The sequence below is a fragment of the Molossus molossus genome, unplaced genomic scaffold (assembly GCF_014108415.1).
Source record: "Molossus molossus isolate mMolMol1 unplaced genomic scaffold, mMolMol1.p scaffold_m16_p_21, whole genome shotgun sequence".
Classification (NCBI taxonomy): Eukaryota; Metazoa; Chordata; class Mammalia; order Chiroptera; family Molossidae; genus Molossus; species Molossus molossus.
In genome coordinates this window covers 42,895,944-42,917,324 of record NW_023425357.1, presented here as the reverse complement: position 1 = coordinate 42,917,324, position 21,381 = coordinate 42,895,944, and the positions used below count along the sequence as shown (strand labels likewise).

General features: G+C 54.6%; 1 protein-coding gene across 3 annotated transcripts in view; it reads left to right on the top strand.

Moving 5' to 3' along the window:
- SLC12A3 (solute carrier family 12 member 3) overlaps positions 1 to 21,381 on the top strand; it is a 45,069-nt gene that overhangs the window by 1,982 nt on the left and 21,706 nt on the right. For 2 of the 3 annotated variants that reach the window (XM_036274466.1, XM_036274465.1), the window contains exons 3-22: positions 198 to 273; positions 958 to 1,053; positions 1,363 to 1,502; positions 1,868 to 1,978; positions 2,955 to 3,066; positions 3,266 to 3,396; positions 5,899 to 5,983; positions 7,527 to 7,681; positions 7,932 to 8,039; positions 8,499 to 8,622; positions 10,670 to 10,771; positions 11,597 to 11,752; positions 12,398 to 12,497; positions 13,440 to 13,551; positions 13,751 to 13,891; positions 15,252 to 15,358; positions 16,658 to 16,740; positions 17,768 to 17,845; positions 18,381 to 18,482; positions 19,891 to 20,002. In XM_036274466.1, the coding sequence (XP_036130359.1) occupies positions 198 to 273; positions 958 to 1,053; positions 1,363 to 1,502; positions 1,868 to 1,978; positions 2,955 to 3,066; positions 3,266 to 3,396; positions 5,899 to 5,983; positions 7,527 to 7,681; positions 7,932 to 8,039; positions 8,499 to 8,622; positions 10,670 to 10,771; positions 11,597 to 11,752; positions 12,398 to 12,497; positions 13,440 to 13,551; positions 13,751 to 13,891; positions 15,252 to 15,358; positions 16,658 to 16,740; positions 17,768 to 17,845; positions 18,381 to 18,482; positions 19,891 to 20,002 (2,231 nt within the window). The remainder of the gene's footprint in view (positions 1 to 197; positions 274 to 957; positions 1,054 to 1,362; positions 1,503 to 1,867; positions 1,979 to 2,954; positions 3,067 to 3,265; positions 3,397 to 5,898; positions 5,984 to 7,526; positions 7,682 to 7,931; positions 8,040 to 8,498; positions 8,623 to 10,669; positions 10,772 to 11,596; positions 11,753 to 12,397; positions 12,498 to 13,439; positions 13,552 to 13,750; positions 13,892 to 15,251; positions 15,359 to 16,657; positions 16,741 to 17,767; positions 17,846 to 18,380; positions 18,483 to 19,890; positions 20,003 to 21,381) is intronic. The other variant, XM_036274467.1, reaches the window with a different exon arrangement.

Genomic DNA, 21,381 nt, shown 5'->3' with positions numbered 1-21,381 from the left:
CTGGGTGGGAGGCAGGTGGGTCTCTGGGTCCCCTCCCCTTCCTGCCCCACAAAACCAGAGGAGCATTGATGTGGGTAAAGCACAAGAAAGGACCCAGGTGTCCCCGATGCCATGCCATGACTGGGGACAGGGACTTGTGTATTTGGCCTTGGGGTATCTGCCCCCCCAGGCGGCCTCTGACCCCCTTCTCCTCCCAGATCCGCTGCATGCTCAATATCTGGGGTGTGATCCTCTACCTGCGGCTCCCGTGGATTACAGCCCAGGCAGGCATTGGTGAGTGCTGCCTTTGGTGGGGAGGGAAGGTGTGCTTGAACTTGGGCTGCAAAGCCCTGGTCCCCTGCAGTGACAGGTCAGGGTGGAGCACAGGACATGGAGGCAGCAGGCCTGAGGGCTCTCTTGGCTCTGTTTGCCCTCAGCAAGTCACTTAACCTTTTGGAGCCAGTTTCTGCTACAGAGCATCCAGGTTAGAAACTCACACTCTGGCAGACCAGTGTGCAGACGCTAGCTCTGTACCACGCTGTGTGGCTTTGGACAAGCTCCTTAACCTCTCTGAGCCTTGGTTTCCTCATCAGTAAAAGGGAGGGTGATAATCATCTCTTCCTCACAGACCTACTGTGGAGTTTCTATGATATATGTAAACAGCACAGGACTTGGCACCCAGAGGTGCTCACCAAGTGGTAATTATTACCTTATTTTTATTATTAAAGGAGGGTACCTTCCGTTCCATACCGAATGGTTCTTTACATGTTGGCTCATCAGCTCCCTGATTGTTCAGGGTAGAGTAGGAGGTTGACAGAGACCCATTTTTCAGATGAGCCAACAAGAGGCTTAGAGAAGGGAAGTGATTTAAGTTATAGGGCGAGTCAGTCGGTTGACTCAAGTTTCTCACGTGGCTCCTTACCTGGGAAATGCCTTGACTGAATTTTGGGGTGATCACATCCCCATCCACTCCCACAGTCCTGACCTGGATCATCATCCTGCTCTCGGTCACGGTGACCTCCATCACGGGCCTCTCCATCTCTGCCATCTCCACCAACGGCAAGGTCAAATCAGGTGGGCCCCGCACTACTGCCTTTCCCCTCCTCACCTCCTCTTGTCGGCCCCTGGTCTTCCAGTCTTCACCATGGGAAAGGGTCCCTGAACCGCTCCCCACACCCCACCCCACCCAAACTGGCTGCTCCTGGTTCCAGGTGAGGGCTCTGGGCAGCCCCCCAAACACACACGGGATGGCAGGGTTCTTGCCTGCACTGTTGGCCCCACGGAGCCCGTGGTCACCCTTCCCCAGCCTCAGCTCTGCCTGCCCTAGTCCACCCAGCCAGCTGACTCCTCTGGTTTCATGGCTCCTTGCTCTGTCCCCAATAGGTGGCACCTACTTTCTCATCTCCCGGAGTCTTGGCCCAGAGCTGGGGGGCTCCATCGGCCTCATTTTTGCTTTCGCCAACGCTGTGGGTGTGGCCATGCACACGGTGGGCTTTGCAGAGACTGTGCGGGACCTGCTCCAGGTGAGGCCAGGGCTGACTCGGGGCAGAGCCCGCTGCCAACCTCTGTCTCCTTCACCCCGTCTGGTCTGGGTCTTCCTTGGTCCGATGTGTCCATCAGGGACCAAGGCCACTGATCTTTGTGTGTGACCGTGACAATCTCATTAAGAAAGACCATTGCCAGAAGTCCCCTTCAGGGGTATGTGTTACCTTTAAGGCCTAATTGTCCAGGCCCTGCGGTAGCTGTTTGGGAGGATCTATTGGCAGGGAGGGTGTTTGGGTCTGTGTTCTCCTGCGAGAGGGCACCCAGAAATGGTGTGGATCCAGGCGGAGGAGTCTGGGGACCCGTTCAGGGGCAGCATGCTGCCTGGCCTGTTCCCCTCCCTCAGGAGTACGGGACGCCCATCGTGGACCCCACCAACGACATCCGAATCATCGGCGTGGTCACTGTCACCGTGCTGCTGGCCATCTCCCTGGCTGGCATGGAGTGGGAGTCCAAAGTGAGGAGAGGGTGTTGGAGAGGGGATGTGGGAGTGTCGAGTGGGGAAGTGGGAGTCGTGAGACGGGGCCCTGCCTGGTCCTGCCTCCTCTTGTCGGTATTGGCTCCGAGATCTGCTGCTGTGACCGGGACCCCGAGACAGGGGCCTTGAGCAAGAATCACTCATTTCTCTCTCCTGTAACAGTCCAGGTGTCCCTGGTTCCTGGGGCTCGGGTACCGTCTCCCTTCATCCTGTGGCGTCTCCAACCCCGGGCTGTGACCCTTATCTACCTGGTCGACAGCCACCACCACCATGTCCGCAGTTCAGTCGGCAGGAAGGGAAATATCCCTTTGCTCATATCCCATCTGCCAGAACTTAGTCTCATGGCCACGCCTAGCGGCAGGGGAGCTGGGGGAACATGGTCTTCATCTGAACCCACATCCAGCCAACAGTTAGAGGGCTGGCACTATGAAATGGGGGAAGGACAGATGTTGGGCTACAGCTGGCAGCCCTGGCCAGATCTGGCCCCCACCATCTCCTCTCCCTCTCACTCTGACCTCCAGCTACACCAGCCTCCGAGCCGCCCCTCGAGTACTCCAAGCTTCTATCCCCGTCATTCTGCTGTTCACTCATCTTCCTCCTTTAGGACCACAAAGACACCTTTCCAGGCCACCCTGCTCAAGTAGCCCCCAACCCAGTCCCCATCACAGCCCTGTTCTTACTCTAGATTCATGGTCCCTGTCTATCAGCAAGACAAGAGCCTTGTGATAGCATCAGCTCTTAAAACAGAGCTTGCAGCATGATGGGGGATGGGTGGATGGATAGATGGATGGAGGATGGATGGATGGAGGATGGATGGATGGATGGATGGATGATGGATGGATGGATGGATGGGTGGATGGATGGGAGAGTGAGGGACCCTGGGCAGGTTCTTCCTGCTGGGGTGCCCTGGAGAGGTGGGGCCAGTCCATCTGACCACTAGGTCCTTTGCCTCCAGGCCCAGGTGCTCTTCTTCCTGGTCATCATGGTCTCTTTTGCCAACTACTTGGTGGGAACACTGATTCCTCCATCTGAGGACAAGGCCTCCAAAGGCTTCTTCAGCTACCGGGGTACGTGCAGGTTGGGGCCACCCCCTAGGAGGACAAGGACAGTCTGCCCACAAATCTGGCCTATTTGGTGGGCACCGAAAGGATGGGACCCCCCACTCGATGGCCAGGAGCTGCCATCAGAGTCACCTTGCCTGCCCGGCTGGGCCCAGTGAGGGGAAAAGCCCTCCAGGCAGCCCTGACTCAGGCCTTGGTTTTCTAGGGGACATTTTTGTTCAGAATTTGGTGCCTGACTGGCGGGGCCCAGACGGCAGCTTCTTTGGGATGTTCTCCATTTTCTTCCCCTCGGCCACAGGCATCCTGGCAGGGGCCAACATCTCTGGGGACCTGAAGGTGAGCAGCACACCTGTCCCTCCCGCTTCCTGGCCCCACTTCCCAGGGCCAGTCACTGGGCACTGAGCTTGACACCACGGAACAGAGCTTCTAGAATCCAGTCCAGTCCGACTCAACTCAGTCAATGCCATTCACTCCACTTGGCTCTCAGGCTGTGGGTTGGCACCAGCAGCACTTGGGCCTTGAGGGCCACCCCCAAAATGGGCTAGTTTTTTCCCCAGTTTCTGTGAGTCTCAGCCTAAGGGAAAGCCTGACTCAGCTTGAACTTTCAAAACAGACTAGCCCGGCCAGTGTGTCTCACTCGACTGAGCGTCGTCCCGTGGACTGAGAGGTCCGGGTTCGATTCCTGGACAGGGCACATGCCCAGGTCGTGGGCTCGGTCCCCAGTGGGGATGTGCAGGAAGCAGTTGATTGATGTATCTCTCTCACATCGATGTTTCTATCTCTCCCTTCCTCTATCTCTAAAAAAAGCCCAACCATATTTATTTATTTATTTATTTTTATTCCTCACCTGAGGATATTTTTCTACTTATTATTAGATAGAGTGAGAGGGACGGAGAGAGAGAGAAAGTAAACATCGCTGTGATAGAGCCACATTGACTGGTTGCTTCCCACACAACCCGACCAGGGCCAGGACGAACTGCAACCGAGGTACGCGCCCTTGACCAGAATCAAACCCGCAACTTATTGGTCTTTGCTCTAACCACTGAGCAAAGCAGGCCAGGGCAGAAACCAACCACATTTAAAACTCAGACGAGATCACACACATTTTTGCTGGGCTGCCACCCTCCCAGCACCCTCCATGTCGTGCAGGCTCCTCACTCGGCGTTCAAGGCCCAACCGCTGTCGTCACAACCACGACCCTTGCCCCAGCCCGGGGTCTCCTGCTTTGCTGCGTTGCCCGTCCCCCCTCCTCACCTTTGCCTCCTCTCTGGAACTCCCTACCCTTGTTTCTTTACCTCGAAAGTTCTGTTCCTCTTTCAAATAACACCTCCATCCTTACATCTCTCCCAGTGCCCCCTTCGGCATCACCGTCCCCAGCAGAATGGTGTCAGGACTTTTATGTTTCTGTCCCCCTGCATCTGGAGAATGGAGGCCTACCTCTGTGTCTCTGTGTCCAGCTAAGAGTCGGGCACATACAAGATGCTCAGTACAAGTTTGTTGAATGAATAGTGATGAAACATAGCGAATGAGAAGTGTGGGAGCAGACGTACAGAGTGCGGTAAGGGGTGTGTGGGGGGACCAGGGCAGGGGCTCCACTGGACTCCCTGGTGGAGGTGGGGCTGGAGCTAGACCTTGAAAGACAAGAAAGCGGGAAGAGCCTTCGCTGGAGGCGATCAAAGGAGACCCCAGCGGGGTGGGAGTCCTTCTGCCTCCAGGGCTGCTCCAGAGGTGCTCCTCGATGAGGATGCATTTCCTTACGTGAACTGCTAACTGCACACTGGAGACAGTCTCGAACCTTAGCCCTAGAAATGCACAGTGAGGCCTGGAAATCAGACAGCGGCCACCTTTGCCCAGCTCCTCTCCCGTCTCTGGAGAAGGGCCAGCGGAGGCCTAGTCCACCTGTCCTGAGGTCCCTGCAGGGGTCAGGCTGTGCTCAGACAGCCGAGTTCCCCTCTCAGCCCTGTTATAGAGCATTGTAGCTGGGGCTTTATCTAGATGCTTCGGCAAACTTCTTAAGTTACAACTGGCCCAGTGTGCTCGTGTTGGAGCCAGGCTGCTGTCTCGGAGCTGGGTGGCAGGGGCACCTTGGCTTTGTCCTAAATGCCCTCAAGCCCCCCCACCCCCACTACTGGACCTGGCCCTCTGCCATTCCAGTGGACAGTGTGTCCCCAGAAGAGCAGCTCCTCCCATTCATGGAGACTTGATGCAAGTTTCTGAAAAACCTTTCTGGGCCTCAGTTTCCCTAACGGTAACATGGAGCTGGCACAGCCCCTGCTTCACAGGAGAGGAAGTGAGAATTCAACGTGCTAATTTACATAAAGTCCTTAGGACAGAGCAAGTGCTAGAGACTAGCTGTCAAGGTCATCACTATGGTTACCATATGTCCTACGTGGCGCCTCCTTTACAAATAAGTCCTCGGGCAGCTGTGAGGGCTCATGCCACCATCAACCCCCATGTTGCAGAGGAGCCATCCAAACTCAGAGGGTCAGGGGCTGGTGCGAGGCCACACACACAGAGGGCAGAGGGTACCCATTTCTAGAAGAAAGAAGCCTCAACTTGATCATAACAATGTTGTCATTCAGTGGACATTTCTTGAACACCTGCTTTATGCCAGTGTCTGGCTACAGCAGTATGTAAAACAGACCAGGTATGGAGCTGGTTGAGTGTCTCTCCCTGCTTTGGGCTTCCAGAGCCCTGGATGTGGTCTTAGCCCTTTGACCTTGGTCTGGCCTGTCCTCTCTAAGTCCTCAATTACAAAGTCCTCTTTTCTCTGTGCCCCACCCTGAGCCTCAGACTAGGGCCTGGGATCCCTGATGCTTTCTCTTCCTCCCTCCTCAGGACCCTGCTATAGCCATCCCCAAGGGAACACTCATGGCCATTTTCTGGACCACCGTCTCCTACCTGGCCATCTCGGCCACCATTGGTAAGTAACCACTCAGACCGATGAAGGGGGTCACAGGGTGGGGGTTCGGCTCTCTAACAGGGAGAGCTGGGCTGGGAGGACTTTGCAACCCAGGAAGGAAAGCCTTGGACCTTATTTTTAGGGCACCTTGGTGGTGACCAGAATGTCTTCATGGTGTTGGGGGTGGGGTGTTCCTTCAAATCTGAGGGTCTAGATTCAAGGGTGTGAATAATCCTATAAGACAGATCATGTTCCAACTACAAAAATAATAATAATGTTACTGGGAGACAACATTCAGTTCTTGTGTTCTTGGAGGAAAGATTTCAATCAAGAGATGAAGTGCAGCAAAGAGAGCGATTCATTGGCTGCAGCAAACACGCACTCAGGACAGTGACAGGAGGAAGGGCACAGACGAGGCGGCAGGAGAGCCGACGTCGGGCTGCTTTGCTCGCTGGGAAGTTAGAGAACAGGGGGCCTCGGGGACAGGTTCAGGGGGTTAGCCGGGGACAAGCTGCCGCTGCCCATTGCTCCCCTGGCTGCAAGTCTCATGGGGTCTCTTGGAGGTTAGGAGGTGCTTACCTGTTGGGGGAGGAGAGAAGGGAGGGGATGGCACAGGTATGGTCTCTGGAGGGAGAGCACACTGACACCTTCAATTTCAGGAGATCTGAAGGCTGGGCGTTTAGGGGAGGGTTAGGGGAGGATCGGTAGAATAGTCATCAGCTTTATTAGGTGGCTACAAACTGCTGTGTCACTGTCTTAGTTTCCCTATTCTGCTTGTCCTGGGATTTTCTTTGCTTCTTATTATTCTGTAACAATAACAATGATGATGATGATGATGATGATGATGATGATGATGAAGATGACACTAGCAACTGATTGCCCAGCCCTGACCAGGCCAAGGATCAAACCTGCAACCCAGGCACATGCCCTTGACCAGAAATCAAACCCAGGCTGGACTCTAACCACTGAGCCACACCGGCCTGGCTTGCCTTGTCACATTTAATCTGGGTACTGTCATTTCCACCATTTTACAGAGGAAAAAGCAGGGCTCAGAGAGGTTCAGTGACCTGCTCAAGGTCACACAGCCACTGAGTGGTAGAGCCAGGCCTAAGCTGTTGACACATGTCTCTCACTGAGATCTTCACAAGTGTTCTTGCTCCTTGTGTGGTAAGGTATTCACAGATGACCAAGGGATGTGGCCCATGTCATAGCCAGTCAGGGTCTGAGACCCAGGTCTCCACTAAGGAGGACATCGTGACCTTAAATAGGTCACCGGAGCTCACGGTGCCTCTGTAACAAGACAGCAAAAGTAATAGTAATACCTGCTTCCCAGGGTTGTGACTAGCACATCATAAGTGCTCCTGTGTGTTAGCTAATATCATTGTCTTTATCATCATCATTATTATTACATTGTCATATAATAACAAGAATAACAATAATAATAATAATCGTTATTACATCTGCAGCATCTCCCCCTCTGCAGAAGTGACCAGCATTTTGTGGGTGGGACCGGATGGGAGGAGGGGAGGGAGACGGGCCTCCCCATGCCCTCCTTCCTCATCAGGCTCCTGTGTGGTTCGTGATGCCTCTGGGGACCTGAACGACACGGTGACTCTGGGCCTGGGTGCCTGTGAGGGGCTGGCCTGCGGCTATGGCTGGAACTTCACGGAGTGCGCCCAGCAGCACAGCTGCCGCTACGGCCTCATCAACTACTACCAGGTGCACGGCCTCGCCGGGTTCAGCCCCACCACGGGGAGGGCTGGGTCCCAGGCTTGGGGGAAAGAGGTGTGGGCTCAGGTGGGGGCGCCTGGGCCCAGTCCCTGTCTCAGTGGCACTGGGATCCCCAGGTGATGGTTGTGGACTCAGATGGAGGCCCAACTCTTGCCCGCAGAGGGGACTGGGGTGCCCCTGGGAGGGGCTCTAGGCCCATCCCCCCACCATGCTGGCCCTGAACCCCATGTCCTTGCAGAGCATGAGCATGGTGTCAGGCTTTGCACCCCTGATCACAGCTGGCATCTTTGGAGCCACCCTCTCCTCTGCCCTGGCCTGCCTCGTCTCTGCCGCCAAAGTCTTCCAGGTGAGGTGGCAGAAGGGGCGTGAATATCTAGGCCTAGGTGCAAGGGTCCCCAGGAGGCTGCTACAGAGGCCTGGGGGTGTCTAGACTGGAGGAAAAAGGGGCTGGTGAGCCAATTCCTGCAGGAAGCAGCCGCCTTCCCATGGGGTGTTTGAATAGCACCCAAATTTCCCACCCAAACTCCCGTGTGCAGCCTGGTACCCTTCTGCCATCCCACGGTCAGGTATCACCCCGATGCCATCCACCCATCTCATTTTCCCTTTCACTGTCTTCCTGGTGAGGTGGGGAGGGTGGGTGGATCACTCCCACTTAAAAGAGACAGAAGCTGGGACCAAGGTTGAGCAGTGTCCTGCTGAGGTCAGGAGAGAGCAAGCAGGGCCTGGGGTCCAGGTGGCTGCAGGGGAGGTTAGGGGAGGGGAGGGAGCCCAGCCAGGGACCAAACACTGTGTCCTGTGCCCACAGTGCCTGTGTGAGGACCACCTATACCCTCTGATCGGCTTCTTCGGCAAGGGCTATGGCAAGAACAAGGAGCCAGTGCGCGGCTACTTGCTGGCCTACGCCATCGCGGTGGCCTTCATCATCATTGGTGAGAGGCTGCACAGGGCCTGGCGGCCCTGAGGGCCATGGAGGAGGGGCTCCTTCAGTTAAACGAAATCCTTTGGTGATAGATAAGGGAGACCTGAGAAAGCAAAGCCAGGAAACTATCAGTTTACATTTTATCTAATCTCAGAAGACACAAACTTCTTTTACATAGGTGGGTACAGGATAGTTAACAGTCAAGAAAGAATGCAATAACAATAACAATGAGGTTTTGGGTCTCTCTGGTGCATTGATTGTGCCCTGAGGGTCTGAAAAAAGGGGAATTATCTTAGATGCCAAAAGACAATAGACAGGTTCAATTAAGGTGAAAGTTGACTTTTGTCATGGGAGGATTCTAGCCGAGGACATGACTACCCACCATAAACTGCTTTTAATGAAAAAGTTTTAATTTCATATCATCCTTCGTGGTTACTTTAATTCTCTGAGTTTGTCAGGTTAGCATGTGGCCCCTGTTCGTCCAGTTGATGGGTAATTAGCCCTAGCCGGATGGAGACTTCCAGAGGTCATGTGGTCCCTCCCCTTCTCCCTCCCTTGGATAGGGTACCTCCCACACTGTGGGCAGGTGGACCATCCCATTATGTTAGGAGGGACCCTTTCTGCTTTGCCTGGTTCTGCATTCCTGTGTCCTGGCAGCTGGGACCTCCTACCCCACTTCAGGTCAGAATTAGCCCTCAGGATACCTTTGGAGCATCGGACAAGCTGATGGTCCCTCCTTGGAGCTAAAGCAAACAGGGGGATCAATATCTCTGTAGGTGTGTTAACTAGACAAACCTCATTTCTCAGACCTGGCTGTTAGATCCTTTGGGCTTCAAGGTAGGATGCCCTAGGGGAAGGATCCCAGTTCATCAGTGAGTCAGATTGACCTTCTATCCTGTTTTTGCTGCATGCCAGCCATCTGACCTTGGACAAATCATTTCACCTCTCTGAGCCTCAGTTTCCTCATGTGCAAAATGGGAGCAATAGTGCATAGCACGTGTGTCCCAGAAGGGCAGGAAGAGCTCGTAATATACGTGTACACAAAAGTGCACACATGCACACACACACACACACATTCATATATTATGTACACATCATGCGTGCACACTCCCCAATATTTCCTCATTACTTAGCCAACGAGGCAGAACTTGCTAGGAGAGAGGTGGCCACTGAGGGTAAGGGCAGTGGTGGTGCCATGGCATGGTGACTCGCTGGCCCTGCTCCCTGTGCGGGGATGGGGCAGGGGCGGCTGCTGGTGGTCCTGTGTTCCTGCCACAGCCGAGTCCCTGCTTCTCAGCCAGCATCACCAACCCATGAGACTCACCCTAACAGTCTAGTCACTTCCACTCAGGGGACCTTCCCACTGGACACTCCTGGATCCTGAGCCAGATTGGAGGCAACACTCATGGGATGGAAACGTCTAGTCAGGCCTCGCGACCCTGACCCATCCCCGTTTCCCACTCACCTTGCAGCCCACCCCAACTGGACTTGATGTCTTTGTATCTGGGGGGTTTGACCAGACCTCGGACTGAGGACACGACCTCAGAAGCTGGTGGCCATTCAGTGAAATCATGTACAGACAGGAGGTGCATGTCTTGTTTGGGGATCCCCAGAAGCAGGCCCCAATACAAGGATTTACATGCAAAAGTTTGTCTGGGATGCAGCGGGCAGTGAGTCAGGGCAGGGAAGGAGCCAGTTCTTACGTGGGTTTCGGGGGGGGCGGGGACTGTGATGTGGTCTCAGGGTTTCAGAGCAAAGATGACGTGTGTCCCGCATCACGCTGTGAAATGTATCTCTTACTGTGGTACACAAAGCCGTGATGGCCCCTGTCCGTGGTGGCCCGCCCCCAGATGGGGTCTGCCCTCACATCGCTCTGTCTCCTTAGAAGCTGCCAGTCTGTAGTTTGCAAAACACCAGCCTTTGAGATTTCAAGGAGAAGGTTGAGACTCACTGAGCCTCAGAGGCCTGTCTGGGGTCTCCCACCCTTTGAGGGACACACCAGGTGGCTCCTTGGCAGAGTTGCCCAACAGACTGTTCTCTCTCCCTGGGCCCTGAAGCTGAGCTTAACACCATCGCCCCCATCATCTCCAACTTCTTCCTGTGCTCCTACGCCCTCATCAACTTCAGCTGCTTCCATGCCTCCATCACCAACTCGCCAGGTGAGCCCCCCTCACCCCTCCACAGGGGGCAGCACTGGGGCTGGGGGATGAAGGGTGGTGGGGGGCATGGATGCAGGTGGGCAGACCAAGGTCACCTCTTGAATCGAAACCAATGAAAGGCACCATTTAAATAATAATAGTAGCTGTCCTTTATCAAGCACTTACAGTGTACACTGTACATGGATCCATACTGCTTACAGTAGGCAGAGATTTTTCTAGTGCCTCCCTTAACCAGTGTTATAGGCGCCAACAGTCTGATTCCCCAGAAAAGGAAGAGAATCGCCCAAAGTCACAGACAGGGTTGCTACAGGTTGGACGTGGCACAGCTCTGGGGGCACCACTCTCAGATGTCGTAGACTTGTATGTTACTATGAAAGTTTTCTGGCAGATGGCAGTAAAGAGTCTCGAGGAGGACTTTTTCTAATTAGCCCCAAATTGCTGATGGGCTGGCCGCCGGGCTGCCTTTTCCATACACCGTGGATCATGGTGCCCCAAAGTGGCCCCAGGGGGCGGCTGTCCCTAGTGGTGGCCCTGGCAGAGCCATACCCTTGCCTTGGCGCTGCGCCGCCCGCGTCATTGCTGACATTGGAAGCCTTTGGCCCTCTTTGGCTGGAGCTGGATGTCTCCTCCTTGGTGTCGCCTGTGGACAGGGCAAGACGGGCGTGTGTCCTCCCAGAGCCTCCAGGCCAGGCAGGTGGGTGGGCACAGCTGGGACCCCAGCTCTGGGCACTGTTGGCATTGCCACACAGGCCCTGCCCAGCAGTGCTGGCTCAGGAAGAAGCTCCAGAGTGCTAAGCATGACCACTGACCTGCGTCCCCACCCAGGGTGGAGACCCTCCTTCCGATACTACAGCAAGTGGGCAGCACTGTTTGGGGCGGTCATCTCCGTGGTCATCATGTTCCTGCTCACCTGGTGGGCAGCCCTCATCGCCATCGGCGTTGTGCTCTTCCTGCTGCTCTACGTGATCTACAAGAAGCCAGGTGTGTGGTGTCGGCTGCCGAGGGGCTAGGCGTCCCCTTCTCGCCCCGAGGCCACCAAGCTGGCCGTGTTACCCTTCAGCCAGAGGGCCTGCGTCGGGCTCTGGGCTCCCCAGGCGGGAGGAACCTGTGGGAACGTGCCCACTCGAAGCCCCCACCTCTACTTCTAGACCACCCGCTGAGCACCCAGGACCCTAGAACTGCCTGCCCAGGTCTGTCCTGAGAGTGGCCAGCCCCTGCAGTACACCCCTGGGCCTGAGGGATGGCCAAGGGCTGGCTGACTGCAGGGCAGGGGACGCAGCGAGACGCATGGGCAGGGGTGTCTACATGCATGCAGGCAAGGATACTGGGGTAACAGTGATCGGGGGATGGGATGCAGAACTCCAGGGACCCTAGAATTCTACATTTGAACTTGGCCTTCCAGGTCATTGCAAAGGTCTGTTTGTCAAGGGAGGAGAATATTCGGTTGAGTTTAATACCTTGATGTATAACTTTAAAATATGCAGCCATATGGTGTATGAAAACGTTGAGAACAGGCTGTCCCCGCAACAGGCGGCCCTGCTCCCAGGCGCTCGGCTCCTAGGGAATGCCAGCGCTCTCTCCCTCGCACGTCTGGTTTCTAATCTTTCGCTCTCCTCCACGCCCCAGAGGTGAACTGGGGCTCGTCGGTACAGGCCGGCTCCTACAACCTGGCCCTGAGCTACTCGGTGGGCCTCAACGAGGTGGAGGAGCACATCAAGAACTACCGGTGAGCACAGCTTCCGGGCAGCCTGCCCCAGGGCCACCGTGCCCTGCTCTGGGAGGCTCCAGGCCAAGACCGGATGTGGGCAGACCCAGGGTGGGCACAGCCCCGCCAGAGAGGGAACAGGTGGAAGAGCACCACCTGGCGGTCAGGGGACGGGGTTGACATTGCCCGACCACGGGGGCCAAACAAGTGGAGTGACCCCTCTGTACCTCCGTTTCCACGGCAGAAGATGCTCTTAGAGGTGCAAAGGCTCCGTCGGGGCGGCTGGTGTAATGTCCACCACGGGATCTGTGGGGCTGGCTGTGATGAGCCTCTCCTGGGTGCTCTTCAAAGCTGATTCCCTCCTTAGTGAGAAAGACCGTGTGCCCAGGACCCCTTCCCTTCAGACCTAATGCCAGCAGTCGTTCTATTTGTGTTGCATCGCTGCGCAAAGTGCCCTATACCATCCCTCTACAATCTCTGAGGTGTATGAAATTACCAACCCCATTCGCAGATGAGACTGTTGAGGTACAGAGTGGTTAAGTAACTGGCCCCAGGTCACACAGCTGAGTGGCCAATCTTGTCTGGTTCTAACTGATTCTGGTAGTGACGCTTGACCACGACCCTTGGCTGCTTCTCCACCCAGGGGCTGAGTCAGACACCCAGGTGACACAGTGAGCTTGTAAGTGCTGGGCTGGGCAGGAGCGCCAGGTGTAGTAGTGAGCATTTGGTGGCCTGAAGCAGGAAGGACAAAGGAGACTAAGTTTGGTGGCCACCACGAGATCTGGAAGGGCCCCGAAGTCACCCATAAGTCACAGATGGGAAGATGATGCCCAAAGTATGCAGAGTCCTACCAGAGAAGGGAGACCAGGAGGCGATGGAAATCCTGGGCACTTGTGTTGGCATCCAGACCCCCCCATGGGCTCTGTCCCCATGGCTCATGCCCTTTTTCTTTCCCCTCCTCAGCCCCCAGTGCCTGGTGCTCACAGGGCCCCCCAACTTCCGCCCGGCCCTGGTGGACTTTGTGGGCACCTTCACTCGGAACCTCAGTCTGATGATCTGTGGCCACGTGCTCATCGTGAGTGCCCCCTGGAGGTGGGGTGGGCTGCACTCCTTTTGGGGAATGGAGTGAGATATCAACCCAGGGGACATCCCTCCCTCCCTCCGCTTTCTCCCATGTCCGGAAACTGGTACTGTGGAGCCTGGGGGCCGCCTCCAGGACAGGAAAGGCCAGAGGGCAAAGGCACCCCCTGATGTCACCTGCCCCCCACCCACAGGGACCCAGCAAACAGAGGATGCCTGAGCTCCGGGCCATCGCCAATGGGCACACCAAGTGGCTGAACAAGAGGAAGATCAAGGCCTTCTACTCAGACGTCATCGCCGAGGACCTCCGCAGTGGGGTCCAGATTCTCATGCAGGTGCCTGGGTTGGGGGCTTCCCTGCAGGACTCACTACTTGGCACGACAGCCTGGAAGGCAGGACACCCTGAGGGTCTGGTCGAAGTCCCTTGTACTGCAACAGGAAGTCCCACCTTTCTTGCCTCTCCAGATAGGACCTGGGGCAACTGACTAGGAAGCCTGTGCGGTGGTGCGACCTTGGGCTTGTTTTTTTTAAAGATATAATTTACCAATAGCAAAGTGAAAAAAATGTTAAGCATATAGTTTGATAAATGTTCACATACACAGATGCTGCTTGGTGATATGAAACCACCACTCAGATCAAATTCTAGAACATGCCACTGGGTAATTCATTGTATTGCTCAGTTTTCGCATCTGTAAAATAGGATGCATGGATAACACGACAGTTGTTACTTCTGGGTCAACATATGGGAATCCTTTTTTGAAAATTTTTTTTTTCTTTATTGATTTTACAGAGGGAGAGAGAGAGAGAGAGAGAAATATCAATGAGAGAGAACATCGATTGGCTGCCTCCTGCATGCCCCCTACTGGGGATTTGGCCCCCAACCTGGGCATGCACCCTGACTGGGAATCAAACTGGTGACCTTTGGTACATGGGTCGATGCTCAACCACTGAGCCGCACCAGCTGTGCGGGAATCCCTTTTAATAGTTTTAAATATTTCTCAAAAATTTAAAAAGAACATACAGGGACTCCTTTTGGGGTTATAAAAATATTTGGGGAGTAGCCCTGGCCGGTTTGGCTCAGCGGCCCGTGGTCCAGAGAGACCCAGGTTTGGTTCCCGCTAAGGGGGCACGTACCTCGGGTTGGGTAGTGCGGGTGGCAACCACTAGATGTGTCCCTTTCACGTTGATGTTTCTCTCTCTCTCTCTCTCTCTCTCTCTCTCTCTCTCTCTCACCACTGAGCCAAACTGGCCAGGACTGAATTATACACTCTAAAATGGTTAATTTTGTTACATGAATTTCACCTCAATATATTAAATAATATTGTAAACATTTTAAAAAGGGAGAACTATCAAAGATGTATGGATTAGATGGCCCAGGAACACTCCAAGGTTGACATCAAAGTTCAAGTCCCTTATTTTGAGAAATAATTTGAGAGAGAAGCAAGAATTGAGATAATCCAGAACAAATGGGACAGTCCAGTCACCGGCCCGGGCTTGGACAGGCCACAGGGACGGCTTTGGTTGTAGTTTCACCTTTCTTATGGGTGTGTCCAGGCAGACAGGACCCTGGACGTGGATGTATTTCCTGTCTTTGCCACGTGGTAGAGAGGGCACTGGGCTGAGAGAGCAGCACCTGGTCACAGAGAAGGGCCCGTGGGGTGTGAGGCCTGGTCCTCACCTGTCCCACGCCTGCAGGCCACAGGTCTCGGGAGAATGAAGCCCAACATTCTGGTGGTTGGGTTCAAGAAGAACTGGCAGTCGGCTCACCCGGCCACCGTGGAGGACTACATCGGCATCCTGCAGTGAGTGAGCACGCGGGTCTGTCCCTTTGGGCCCTTGGGGTCTCCGGGCCGTGGGAAGTGGAGGGAAGCAGTGGTGACATAAGATGCTGAGTCACTGGCTCAAAGCTGAGAAGGGGATCAAGCAGGTAGCACAAAGAGCAAACTTGCCCAGGTGTGGGACCACAGGGAGCAGTGGGGACTGTGGCAAACGGGAGACAGCTGCTTGACTCGACTATTGTGACTGGGAGGAAATGTGGGTCAGTTTTACAGAGAAGTTGAAAATATGGGTGTTCAGGTGAAAATCTTGTGCCCTCCTGTGGGCTGCAGAATACCTGTGGCTAGCCAGCTGGGGAGCGTAAGATGTACCTCTGAGCAAGAAGAGAAACCAGGCCTCTGTGCAGGCGACAAGCATGGGGAGTGGGACTAGAGTGAACTTCCTGGGGAGTTCAGGGTTAACTCCAAACCCTTTCTCATGTAGCCCTTGCTGCAAGGTCCACAGAATGCACGTCTGAGTTGCTTGTCTGCATTGACGAGGCACCGAGAGGCAGTGTGCAGTGGGGGGCAGGCTGAGTGCTGGGGATCCGGATGGCTTCCTGGCCCTCTGAGAACCAGCTGTATGCCTGAGGGCGCCTCTCAGCTGCCTCTCTCCAAATTACCGCAGGAGTTAGTGGGACACCTGCTCTCCGCTCCCCCAGCTCCACATTCCCACTCCAACACCTGAAGGTCCCTGTCCCAGAGACGCGCAATCACAGGCATCCAGAGAGGGCGGCACTTGGCACTTAGATGAGCCCTAACGGTGGGCGCCTTGAGCCCTGGTCAACCTGGCAGTAAATATGCTCTGATACATGTTCTACAGACAGCCTGCCGCCTTCGCGACAACGCGGTGCTGAGCCGCCTGCCCTTGGGCGGGGCTCACGTCTCAGCTTTGAATTTTAACCCCAGTGGCCGCTTCTTTAGAGTGTGACCATGGAAAGGTTACACCTCAGCTCTCAGCATTTGTGTCTGTAAAATGAGGGCACTAATTCCCATCCCCACCTCTGTTGGCAGAATTGTGAAGATTATTTAAATGTATCAGGAGGACAGGGCCTGTCTCTAAGACTGGTCTGACTCAGTTTCCCTCTGAGTACAGGGTCCATGGCATCCACAGTGCACAAACCGCAGAGCTAGAGGGTCTTAGGGACTCTCCAGTTCTGCCTGCACATTTCACAGATGGAAAGACTGAGGCACTGAGAGGAGGAAGGGGATGGTGGGAGCCAGGGCCAGCTCTAGGCAGCTGTTCTGGGGCTGAGAGGAGCCTGACCCCGCCTTCTCCCGTTCCAGTGATGCCTTTGATCTCAACTACGGAGTGTGTGTCGTGCGGATGCGTGAGGGGCTCAACATCTCAGAGGTGATGCAGGCACACAGTGAGTGCACACCCCACCTGCTCGGCACCCCCTCAAAACCCAGAACAGGATCCCAGAAAATTCTAGAAGCCACTTTGTTCAAGTGGTAGAGGAAAGAGAGGGGAAATGAGTAAAGACTGAAGGTCATAGACTTCTAAAAAGTCAGCTTTTGATGGTCCGTTAGAGCTCACCAGGTTTCCAATGGGATAAACTGAGGCCCAGGAAAGGGAAGTGACTAGTTCAAGGCCACGCTTCCAGCTGGGGACAGCCCTGAACTCACAGCCCCCAGAATCACAGTCTGTGCTTTTGCCGCCAAATGGACTAAAGAGGACCTAACAGACGAGAAGGGAAGCGGGGGAGGAATGCCCGCATAAAGTCGCCGGGATATGAAAATACACACATAGGGCCCTGAAAACTGGACGTTTGATCTCCAAGACCATTGCTAGGGCTCAGGGTAGGGATATGTTTAGCATTTAAAGTCACGTATGAATCTGCAGACTCTGAATTAATGTGAAATAACATACGTGAAAACAAATGGGGTGCTGGGGAACCGGAAGCTGTGGACGCCTCTCTTGCGGGCAGGGCCTGGGTCTCCTTACTGGTGCCCAGCACGCCTGGCGCAGGGCAGTCGATGAATACTAAGGCAAACGGCCTGTTCTAGGCGCCGGGGGTGCAGAAGGGAACAAAACTAAGTCCGCCCTTGGGAAGCTAATGTTCTGGTGAGAAGCTTAGTGGACCCATGAGTCACTTCAGACAGTGTCACCAACACAGGGCCCGAGCCAAGAAGCTTCTCTTTGCTGAGAGGACAGCACTGGGAGGTCGCTCCTGGCTCCAAACACCGCCCAGGACTGCAGTGAATGAGGTGGCCGGTTGGAGGACAGAAGGAAGCCAGTGGGGCTGAGCGGAAGGCAGGTCAGGGAGGTTAGGCCAGATCAGTGGAAGGTGAGGGGTCGGGACTTCGTTCCTCCGGTGAGGGGGTCCGAAGAGGAGGGACTGAGTGCCCAGGTACGCGCAGGCCGAGAACACAGCTGTTGTCCCTCTCTTGCAGTTAGCCCTGTGTTTGACCCAGCGGAGGACAGCAAGGAAGCCAGTGCCAGCAGCGCCAGACCATCTGTCTCTGGCACATGTCAGTCCCTACCCCCTCAGAGGCTCAGGACACTCACCCTGTGTGGCAGCTAATGGGAGCCACATGGGTGCTTGGTCAAGAGCAGGAGACACCTGAGACCTTTAGGGTCATAATTCTGGGGGTGGGATGATGGCTTGGATAGTTTAAAGACTGCAGACCTTCGGGGAAATCCAGTGTCTGGGTATCATGGGAACCCACCCAGCGGGCTCTGGGGCCCATGCCCCGCACCCCCCCCAGGCTCTCTGGCCATGCTGAAATGTCAGGGGAGGGGCAGGGTTCTCCTTCAGTCTTTCCCCTCCATGCCCGGGAGCAAGGGACATCCTGCGGGTATCTGCGAGGGGCAAACCAAAGTCTCGGAGTCAGAGGGGCCCTTGGTGGTGCTCTGAGCCACTCCTTCACCCCCATGCATGCCCTCGGCAGGGTGCACAGCCCCCGTGACAGCCAGCCCACCTCCCAGGGCAGCTGGCTGTTTGCAGACAGACTCAGCCTTTGAATGTGCTCTGCCTCTTGGTGACCGGCCCCTCTTCTCCTGCAGTGGACCCTGAGGCCCTGGTGCGGGAGGAGCAGGCCAGCACCATCTTCCAGTCGGAACAGGGCAAGAAGACCATTGACATCTACTGGCTGTTCGATGATGGAGGTCGGTGCCCCTCAAACACTGGCTCCTCCCCCTGGCCATCTTCCCCCATGTCCCTCCTGGCCTGCCCTTCCTGTCTGCTCTGGACAAAGCTTCTCGTAAAATCTCAGAGTCCCACAAAGGGGGACAGGGACCCTGGGTCCACCAGTAGGCCCCTCTCTTGGCCCCTGGTGTTTCATCTGGCAAATGGCGACTTATGGGGAGGAGCTGATGTTAACAGGAGATGGAACCTTCAGACTTGATGGGCCTCAGGGGTCACAGCACATTGACATGAATGGGGAAGATGGGCTGGTGCACAGGAAAGCATAGGAGTATTCTTTACTTCCCAAAGAAATGCGCTCTCTCTCATTTTTCTTAAAACAGATGACTCTCGGCTTTATTGTCCAACCTCTGGTAGAGTACTAGAGAGAGAATGTTTCTGCTTGATAGAATGTATTCCATGAACAGCTACTATGACTGAGCACTTACTATACACTTGACACTAACTACTTCACATGGGCTCACCTAATGCAATCCCCAGGTAGAAAGTACTATTAACCCCCTTTACAAATAAGGAAACTGAGGTACAGAGTGGTGAAATAATTAAAAAAAATTTTTTTTTCTTTATTGATTTTAGAGAGAAAGGGAGAGGGAGAGAGAAACATCGATGAGAGAGAACATCGATTGGCCGCCTCCTACATGCTCCCCAGTGGGGATCGAGCCCACTACCTGGGCATGTGCTCTGACCAGGAATCGAACTGGCGACCTCTTGGTGCATGGGTTGACACTCAGCCACTGAGCCACACCAGCCGGACGAGTGGTGAAATAATTTGATCAAGTTTACACAGTTATAAATAACATCAGTCCTTGGTCTTGTGTGGAGAGATGACAGGGAAGAATGAGGGCTCCCACCCACTGGTCAAATTTTCAATCTTCAAGAAATGCCAGAGATCCTAATTTTCATATGAAATCCCCCAATTATTAAATGCCAACTCACTTACTTAAAAACATGGTGCAGGCCCTGGCCTGTTTGGCTCAGTGATTTGAGTATCAGCCCACAGACCAGAGGGTCTCAGATTCTATTCCCAGTCAAGGGCATGAACCTGGGTTGCAGGTTCGATCCCCAGCCCTGGTTGAGGACATGCAGGAGGCAACCAATCTCTCTCTCTCTCTCTCTCTCTACCTCCCTCCCACTCTATCTAAAAATCAATGGAAAAATATCCTCAGGTGAGGATTAACAACCAAAAACAAAACATGGTTCAGGCCAAATAAACCCAAGCCCACAGAGTCCTGTGTGCCACTCTGGTTTAGTTTGACGTGCTCATCATACAGATGGGCAAACTGAGGTCCGGAGAGGGGAAGGGGTGAGAACCCAGAGAGTGCTTTACCCTGAAACATTTTCCTCTTGATTCCCGGGGACCCTCCTTACCAGGCCTCACCCTCCTCATCCCCTACCTCCTCGGCCGCAAGAAGAGATGGAGCAAGTGCAGAATCCGAGTATTCGTGGGTGGCCAGATCAACAGGATGGACCAGGAGAGGAAGGCGTAAGTGGGGAGGGCCCCCCAGCTCCCCTCACTCTCCACCCCTGTCCCCAGGTGGCTCAGGTCTGTCCTGGTCACAGCAGTGGTGAGGGGCTCTGGGCAGGAGAGGGCTCTCTCCATATCAGACGTTGTTTTGGTGTCCTGTCCCCCCTTTGATAAGATGCAGACACCCCAGTCCTGGCCATGACAAGGAGAGGTGTTGCATTTTAAAATCACACATCTGTTCAAGGAGAAACCTGTGTAAAAAGAAGGATAGAGCAGACCCCTCCTCCTGAGAAATGAGGCAGAGTTTAGAATGCTCAGGGTAATGTCTCTGTCAGCCTTGGGTTGCCATCCCTAATGAGACAAGAGGTGACTTTAGTGGCCAGGAGATGGGGCAGCAAATCCCACCAAATAGAGACAATTCTCCGACTGTGGCTGACTCTGCAGAAGGCTCTGTGCTCGGGAGCCACGCTCCTCTCCTAGCGAGGCTGGGTCTGGCTGGGGGCTTGGCAGGCGATGGCAGCCAGACGGAATTTAGTGACATTGGGTTATTTGCTTGGGTTTTATTGGTCACCCCTTTCTGGCAAGAGATGCTGGGTTTCTGTTTAAAGTTGTGATATGAACTTTCCTTTTGACATGAATCTAAGTGAGAATGTGAGTTGACTTGAGCTGGAAAGAAACAATAGGTGAGGCAGGTGCATGTGGTGGAGGTGATAGGGTCAGGCAGGTGGCACACATATGCCTAGAACTGGGCAAGTGTTGCTTCAGAGTAAGGTCAAGTGAGGTCGAAAGTGGTAGGATGGAAGACCTCAGGGTGCAGGGGTAGGCAGGTTGGGGAAGATGGGGTGGCTTGCCCAAGGTCATGCAGTTACTTAGCCAAAGAGGAGAAACTCTGCCCAGCCTCTAGTCAGGACCCCGTGGCCTGTGCCACCCTAGCCCTATGGCAGGGCCATATCCCCACGACCGCCACAGTCACCCTCTGCATGAGGTAAGGATGACCCAGAGGTCCGATCTCGTCATCCTCCCCATACCTTCGCTCCTTTGGACTCCTGTCCTGGGATGCTTGCTTCCCGCCATCTGGAAATGGTGTATCTCCAAAGCCAGGACCCAGGGATTCTGACACAATGAGAGGCTAGCGCCAAGGCAGATGTATTATTTACAAGCCCCTTGGATGATTTCATATGTGCACCCCTGCCTCATACCCTTTGGCATATAATAGTCTCACCCACCATGCACCATCCAGCCAGATTGCTACCTTCTCTGTGAAGCCCTCCCTGATTGCTTCAAACCACAGTTGCATCTCTTCCCCTGTTGGATGCAGAGTCAGCTCCGTCTGACTTGCTACTTCTGGTTCTGTACTTCATGCGTGTTATCTTCGTTTCCTCAGCCTGTAATGTCCT